The sequence below is a fragment of the Papilio polytes genome, unplaced genomic scaffold (assembly GCF_000836215.1).
Source record: "Papilio polytes unplaced genomic scaffold, Ppol_1.0 DF823923.1, whole genome shotgun sequence".
In the NCBI taxonomy this organism is placed as follows: domain Eukaryota; kingdom Metazoa; phylum Arthropoda; class Insecta; order Lepidoptera; family Papilionidae; genus Papilio; species Papilio polytes.
Window position 1 is genome coordinate 5,530,868 of NW_013525281.1, and position 8,257 is coordinate 5,539,124.

The following is an 8,257-nucleotide window of genomic DNA, read 5'->3' on the forward strand; positions in this document are numbered from 1 at the left end:
ATCCCTCGGGAACCGGACATTTCTCGGGGATGAAGCTTATCCCATGTGTACTCCAGACTTTGTTTTATGTCTGTGCCAAATTTCAATAAGACATGTTGAACCGTTGCAGAATAATCGAGTAAACATTAAAAAACTAAATTAATAATTCCCACGGGAACCGTAACTACTCCTGGGATAAAAAGTAGCCTATGTGTTCTTCCAGACTATGCTCTAAACCTGTGCCAAATTTCATGGAGATACGTTTAGTCGTTTAGGCTACAAACGCTAACAAACATCCATCCAGCCATCCATCCATCTATCCATCCATCTATCTAAACTTTCGCATTTATAATATTAGTAAGAAGTAAGATTAGTAAGATTAAAACGGTTATGTTTTCGTAGGTTTAAAATATGGTGGATGGTAAAGTTTGTATAGAAATATAGTTATGGCTTGATAAACAAGACTAATAGAAAAATAACCCAAGGAGTCATTTCTTAGGCCATAGTATAAAGTATAAACCAATAAACCTTGAGAAACGCATTTCTGATGGTCAGACTAACCCTATAATTCATTTTTGGGATTTATTGAACCAGATTTTAAACACAAAGAACAGTTTTGTTTAAAGATGAATTTATTTTAATAGATAAATATAAAAAGCAATTAGTTTTCACTTATAACTAACAAATCTAATAAATACATTACACGATCTGTAACATCTTTAATAGACTTATGAGGTAAACTGTCCGTTATTATTTGTAGAACATTCATTTTTTAAACTAAATTTTTTACTAAAGAATGAATATTGTCTCTTTTTTAAATTCTTAATCACGGATAGTTTCAAAATTTGCTTCTTGCATCCTATTTATTGCTTACTGTTATTTATGAAAAGCTTTTAGGAGGTAAAAAAATGCTTAAGGTTTTTTAATATTTAAAATTAATATGTGCAGTTTAATATATTTTTATTGTATTAAAAGAAACATATTGTTTTCACTAAATATATTTTGCAAATAAATTATCACAAGCATTGGAGATCTTTTTGGTACAGGTTAAAATAAAATAAAATAACTACTTGATGATGTTTGCAAATATGAACATCTGCATTACAGTGGCAATTCCAATGTCTGAAACAATAAACATAACAAATCCATTACTATTTTTTTTACTCTTAAGGTTAAATAAACTTTACATTTTTTACTGTAACATTTCTAGAGATATTACTTTTACTGTCACTGTTACTAAACATTAGTAAATAAAAAGTATTATGTATGTTATGTATACTAAGCAATTTTTTGTGTGGATAAAATCATAGACATAAAGACCAATCTGCTGAGGGAGAGCCATAAACAAGAAATAGAATAGAATAGACATAAAGATACTCACTATTTAGTCCATACTCTTTACAATATGTTCACATTTGAGTTCATTATCACCCTCTTGTTCAGCCAGTTTTGTTGCCCCATTACCAGATTCCATTATCAAAGAATTGCTGCTGCTGAATTGTTTTAGTAACTTCATAAACTCAAGTCCCATCTCAGTGCTGCCATCGTCAAAAACTTTACACATCTCTAGCAGCAATTTCTAGAAGAAAATATTTGTAAATTGATTAAATATTGAAAAAAGAACTTTATACAACTTATAAGTTGTAAAGTGGTCATTACCGCAAAATCATGGTTATCTTCTGAATAAGGATCAATGATTCCATCGACGCCCTCATCGTAATCCTTGTCAGCCTCTTCAGCCAAACCAGTATAATCTATTTTCGTCATCGTAAAGATATTTATCTGTCTACCCGCTGATAAAATTCAGGCAAAGCTTATATGAAAATGGCAAATTGAGGGACGAATAAATCGATCGATGTCGATGTAAGCCTGTCAAATTGTCAACTAGTGATGTAACTCGAGTCAACTTGAGTTGGGCGTAACTCGAATATACTCGAATTGAATTCTCTCTAACTCGAGTTCGAAAACCGAATGGAACCTACATGGAGCGAAGTTTGACCTCTGTGAGTTTGCCCCCCTTACCACCTTTTTCTTCTTCACTTTTTATACAAATTATTTAAAAATCGTTTGAGAGTTCCTACTTTCTCCGTAAATGCAATTTCAATTTTTAGCGCGAAGTTGGCCCCCTCACTTCATTATTTTTTAATTTTTCTTGTGCAAATCACTAGAGACTCGTTGAGAAAAATTGAGAGGAAAGAAATAACGTTTGATAATTCTTACTTTTTCTGTAAAAAATATCTGAAATTTCTAAATCGAAAATTTTCGAGTCAATTTTCTTTTTCTCGCAATTAAAAATGAAAGTGTTAGACTTAGAAGGATCAAATTTTCTCGTCTGAGAATTATTGAGAGAAAAAAGAATCGTTTGAGTGTTCTTAGTTTTTCTGTATAAAATTTTTGAATTTCGAAGTCTATAACAGAATCGATTTCACTTTTCTTCGAATAAAAAATAATTCCGTCCGTTTACATTTGAAAGGAAGTCATTTGTTTCGAAATATGTAACATTAGGAAAAAATACTCTTTGTGATTCTAATTATCTTATTTTCATAAAAATATTGTGATTATTGCTGAATATAAAACAATTATGCGTTTGTAAATATACCTACGCACGAATATAATTTTTTTTTTAAATTACAAATCTAAAAAATTGCGTCGCCTTGAGAGTTAGGGAATTTCATGATTAACAAATGGTAACAAATTCTGATTGCAACAGACACAAGATGATTCACATTTTTAAATGTAATTACTGGTCCCCCCTACTTCTTCTCAGCGATAAAAATATCTCCCACTTAGAAAAACCCTCTTACACTACTCTTAAACGCTTTCAACACTTTATTTCATGGAATAAAATTAAAAGCCACACAAAATGCGTAAAGTAATGACGCGAAGTGAACTGACAAACTATGTCACTATTACCCTGACATTAAATGTCACTTCTCATTTCTGGGTGCCAAAAGAATCATGTACATCTATACATAACATAGTCAATGTTAAAACTTACACAATAGAGAAAGTGGATTGTACAGTTTCGGTTCAGGGGGAGTTACGGCCCACAAATGAAAAAACAAAACATAAACATTTTAGTTTCTTATCACTTTTGTTAAAGATAGCTTTTAAAATCTTGAATTTTGGTTACTAATTCAAGTTGTAAGTGCTTTTTTATCAAATTGTATAATAGTAGAGATGTTTTAGTCTCTATTTATGTGGATATTAAAACGATTATGTTTTCATAGGTTTTAAAATATGGTGGATGGTAAAGTTTGTATAGAAATTAGTTATGGCTTGATAAACAAGACTGATAGAAATGTAACCCAAGGAGTCATTCCTTAGGCCAAAGTATAGAGTATAAACCAATAAATCTTGAGAAACGCATTTCTGATGGTCTGACTAACCCTATAATTCGTTTTTGGGATTTATTGAACCAGATTTTAAACACAAAGAACAGTTTTGTTTAAAATGAGTTTATTTCAATAAATAAATATAAAAAGCAATTAGTTTTCACTTATAACTAACAAATCTAATAAATACATTACACGATCTGTAACATCTTTAATAGACTTATGAGGTAAACTGTCTGTTATTATTTGTAAAACGTCCATTTCTTCAACAATATCTATTATAGTTTTATTTTTGCGCTCCTCGCGGGTAAAAGATTGCTTTAGCACTTCCAGAATTAATCTATCTTCGGACCTCTGCCACTCGGGGGGCTCTGACTTTATCGTTTCATCATCAGACATGATCAGTTCAATCTTAATGTCACTTGCATTCAGTTTGTTCCCATCTGAAATATCCTGTGAAACAAAAAAAAATATACAAAATTTATGTCAATTAAATAAACAAAACATTTTTTATAGATTGTATATTTCACATTAACATTTGTGATTTTTTCAATTTATGGTATATACTACTAACCTCTTCTGTATATGCTTCAATTGGAATGTATTTTTCCTCATAAATTTCTCTCTCTGACTGTTGCTTTTCTATTCCATTGATATTTACATATTTATCATTGGTATCATCAACAGGGCTGCGGATTTATTATAATCAAAGAAAAAAAATAGTTAAAATACAAATTTTAAGACAAACATATTAAATAAATATATTTTTTATTTATTGCTCTGGCTATATTACTGGTCTAAGAAGGTCTAATGTTTTCTTTTTCAATACTAATGTACAAACCTTGAGGGTTGATCATCACAGTCCATAGTTTCCGTTTGTTCGCATATGGTCAATCTGACCTCTTGCTCTGAATCTCGGCGTTGAGCGTTAGTTTGTTCGTCTTGTCCAATAGATGGCGTGTCAGCTTTGCTCATGCTGCAGGTGGTTACTGGTTCAGATTCCGTGCGGGTAATTACAGTTTCTACTGTCTCGGGTTCCTTACAAGTGGAATTTTGTATTGGTGATGCTGTGCGAGTAGTTAAAGATTGTACTAGCTCGGGTTCTTGACAAGTGAAATTTTGTATTGATGATTCCATGCAGGTAGTTGTAGATTCTACTGGCTTCAGCGCTGTATTAGTGGAAGTTAGTATTGGTGATTCCGTGCGGGTAATTTCAGATTCCACTACCTCAGGTACCATACTAGTGGAAGTGTGTATTGGTTCAGATTCCGTGCGGGTAGTTACTTTAAGTGGTTCAATATCACTACCATCTTTTTGGTTTAAACTGGTCTCGTCAAGCACATCGTTGTTACTGCACGTGGTAAATGGTACAGATTCACGTTTACTGTAAAAGTTAAAAAAAAATAATCAATAATTCAAAAAGTAGATATTAACAATGATTATACAAATTTTACTTTCACAAAAAACTAAACTATATGTCAAGACAAATATTTCCTACCTTTGGTACTTTTTTGAAGAAAAACTCAAAAACTACAACATAGTTTTTCTTTTTAAAAGTTGGACTAAATGCAGTTATTCCATATCATAAATTGGTGCGTAATCGTTTTACATACATAAAAACCAATCACGAACTGCTTTGAAGTCGGTTAAAAAGCTATAAAGTTACATTAAAATAGCGATTTCAAAACGGTTATCACACATGTGTACCTGCTTACCTTTTATGTGGGAAAAGATTGAAGGTATACGTAGCGAGTTGGGCATGTCCTTGCATATGTGTCAACAGATCGGTGCAGATTTCACACGAGGACGCCTTATTATCAGTAAACGACAGAATTAAGCGAGATAGTAATGCATGTCTCTTATTCTTATCTGTTACTTCTTCCTAAAATATTAATTAGATTTAGTCAATGGTTAAAGGACTGTTTTATAGTTAACCCAACTACATTTCGACATTCGTTAGTGTTTTTGGTTTGATAAAGTGTGTGTTTACGCTTTATTATAATACAGATTCGTAAGTTTGGATGAATGAAAGGATGAATTTTGTTAGAGTTTGTAGCTTAAAAGGCTGAACGAATCTGGATGAAATTTGGTATAGATGTAGAGTAGTTTGGAAGAAAATGTAGGCTACTTACTTTTTGTGCAGACGGAGTCGTGGGCGAAAGGTAGTTAAATAAAAAGAATATACTTTACCGATATCCTTTTAACGAGATCCGGAGCACAAGCTTGTGTGAAATAATCTTTAAATCTATTTATTTTCTCCGCCTGCTCCGGAGTCAGACATCGCAGGAATTCTTTGAATATATCCACGAGTTCCACATCGAAAATCTTTTCCAACACATTAGCTAATTTCGCGGGATCGTCCGTTTTAGGATCGAATTTAGATAAATTCATATAAGCGTTTTTCTTTATCAACGGATTCCTTGTTAATGATAATCTGATCAACATTTTCATTTGTAATGTCGTTGCAAATGCTGAAAAAAGAAATAAGGGCATGTACTTTTGTGTATATAAATAATTGGTTTGTTTGTAAGCCTTATTCTCAGGAATTAAAAATATAGTATAATCAAATCTTTTTGTTTTGGTTAGGTTAATTATTAAGGAAGGTTATAGACTATTTAATATCACGCTACGACAATTAGGAGGCGATTAAAAGGGAAAAATGTGAATGCATGTAAAAGTCCATTGTACTCTTAGTTATAAATATTAGGTAAAACATCAATAAAACTAAAGATTTTTTTAGTATATTTTTGAAAAGATAGATAGTGTATTACCTAAATCATTAGGATCTGGAATATCTTCTATTTCAAAAATATTATCTTTTACATTTGTATTAAAACCATTTTTATCCATACATTGAGATAATTGCTGTGACATATCTTTATGTACATACATTGAACGATGTTTGAAAAATCTTAATAACATCCTCAATTTGTTTGTTATTCTTTGTCGTTGTTTACTTCTGCAAGGACATTTATTTGCTTTATTATTTTTTGATTTTATATACTCTGTGATTAACGTTTGTCTTTGCTTGCATATTTTTCGTAATAAAACACAACAACTGCAATGTATTTTTTGTGTAATAATTTGTTTTTCATTGATTTTTTCGTTTTCTTTGCTTTGTTCGTTTGTTTTATTAATTATATTTTGTATTTCGGATGTGCTGCAAATCGGTTGCGAGACAGAATTAACTGTTATAGTTCCAGTGTTCCGTACATCAGAGGTATTTGTTTTTTCTATATAAATAATTTGCGTATCACTTTGTTCTGTAGTCTCAGGGGTTATGTATCTGATTGGTTTCTTCTTCGTTTTTAAGAAATCGTTAGGTAATGGTTTCTTTGTTTGTGGCGTTACTTGTTTCCCGAGCGCTATCTCAACTCCTCTTGGTATTACCGCGGATACTTTATTACGACCGTACAGATGGTCCTGAAAAATATATATAATTAATAAATCAATTTTTAAAGGAATTTGAGTTCAAATTACAATATTCAGAAATCATTTCTTTTTAAGATTTCTTGTGATTTTTGATATATCGCCAACGACACGCATTATCTATTTAATTATATATTTACTAGCTGGTGCTCGCGACTTTGTCCGTGTGAAATTAAAAAAAATGCTGATAAGACAGCTTTTAGTTGGTGTAAGAATTTTTGAAATCGGCTTAGTAGTTTTTGAGTTATTTCAATACGTACAAAAATACAAATCTTTTTTCTTTATACTAATAATATAAATTATTAAACAGGTAACATTTATATTATTTCGTATTTTCTGTATTATTAATAACTATTGTTTGTGTACAGGAATATTCTCATATATTATAAAAGTATATAAAATATGAAAAGAAAACATTAAAAGAAACATTTAATACATGTTACTGTTAGATTTCTAATTGCTATGTTAATTTATTGAAAACCGAAGGCCCAACTTTAGACTCTATGCCTTCCTACCTTATTACTTATAGGAAAAGGATGAGAAAGGAATGTATTTGACGGTGGAGGAGACGCATAGAAAGGGGAAACATCCTCTTTATGTGCGTCTCTTTCATCGATTAAGGGTATGTCTATAGGCAGACATTTTGCCATTTTTGCAGATTCAGGTGGCCGCTTGCTCATATGCCACCTTATGATATAAAAAAATCACTTAAGCATTATTGAATCTGAACGTCCATTATACTCTGAAGTAAGTTTAAGTTCCAAGCAAAGCAATGTTACTCTAAATCGTTTGCTGGTCTTGGCGAGGTGCCGCAGCCAGATCCTCGGCATCTCGTACTCCGGCTGCTCGTACAGCGTGAGGCGCGCGTTGTACGCCAGCAGCTGATGCTGCACCGCCTCCACCTGACGGCTCTCGAAGAATTTCTAAAGAGAAAGTAAACAAATAAATTATTTTTTTGTAATTTTAACAACGGGAAGGGGTAATATCCTTTTTTAGTGTCTCTGTCGATTAAAGATTCGTGTTGCATTTATAATATCTATGGTCGAATCACTTCGATATATCAGCGAAATCAGTTGGTCGTTTGCTCGTTCGCACTTTATTATATTAAAAAAGTTATGTGTAATAGATGATTGCTAACGTCACATTATAGCAGCTGTTGGGGAAATAATCATTCATTACCTTCATAACGCACTGTGTATATCGTACTATCTCTTTTACACACAGAAATTCGATATTTTCATAGCGCACTGCGTATATCATGCCTTCTCTTTTAGGCATAGGCAAATGTTAAGATTTCAAAGACGCACTGTGCATATCATGCTATCTATCTTACGTATACGCTGTTGATATCATGCTTTCTCATACATAGACTTTCATAGACGCACTGTGAATATCATGCTATCTCTGTTGCATACAGGCAGTGTGTATGATGCTATCTCTCTCACACATATGGGGTTGTCCTTGTCGTTGCGGCGCACGTAGCGCACGTGGTGCAGCAGCGTGTGCGGCGCCAG

General features: G+C 32.2%; 2 protein-coding genes across 2 annotated transcripts in view; both read right to left on the reverse strand.

Annotated features, from left to right (window-relative positions):
• Positions 1 to 922: 922 nt before the first annotated feature.
• Positions 923 to 2,169, reverse strand: LOC106102238. Its single transcript, XM_013281660.1, has 3 exons — positions 1,639 to 2,169; positions 1,361 to 1,558; positions 923 to 1,101 (listed from the first exon to the last, which is right to left on the reverse strand). The coding sequence occupies exons 1-2, from the start codon at positions 1,744 to 1,746 to the stop codon at positions 1,364 to 1,366; spliced, it is 303 nt and encodes a 100-aa protein (XP_013137114.1). The 5' UTR covers positions 1,747 to 2,169; the 3' UTR covers positions 923 to 1,101; positions 1,361 to 1,363.
• A 1,050-nt stretch (positions 2,170 to 3,219) lies between these two features.
• LOC106102134 overlaps positions 3,220 to 8,257 on the reverse strand; it is a 13,607-nt gene continuing 8,569 nt past the window's right edge. Inside the window, exons 12-19 of the mRNA XM_013281544.1 lie at positions 8,189 to 8,255; positions 7,523 to 7,666; positions 6,086 to 6,737; positions 5,505 to 5,785; positions 5,030 to 5,196; positions 4,156 to 4,698; positions 3,889 to 4,003; positions 3,220 to 3,767 (exon numbers count right to left, since the gene is read on the reverse strand). Coding sequence (XP_013136998.1) covers positions 3,468 to 3,767; positions 3,889 to 4,003; positions 4,156 to 4,698; positions 5,030 to 5,196; positions 5,505 to 5,785; positions 6,086 to 6,737; positions 7,523 to 7,666; positions 8,189 to 8,255 — 2,269 coding nt within the window. The 3' untranslated portion in view covers positions 3,220 to 3,467. The remainder of the gene's footprint in view (positions 3,768 to 3,888; positions 4,004 to 4,155; positions 4,699 to 5,029; positions 5,197 to 5,504; positions 5,786 to 6,085; positions 6,738 to 7,522; positions 7,667 to 8,188; positions 8,256 to 8,257) is intronic.

Excerpts from the sequence above, each read along its gene's own strand:
- LOC106102238 (XM_013281660.1), bottom strand. The coding sequence starts at position 1,746 with ATGACGAAAATAGATTATACTGGTTTGGCTGAAGAGGCTGACAAGGAT. Across the intron at positions 1,559-1,638 it reads AAGATAACCATGATTTTGCG|AAATTGCTGCTAGAGATGTG; the intron begins GTAATGACCACT and ends ATTTTCTTCTAG.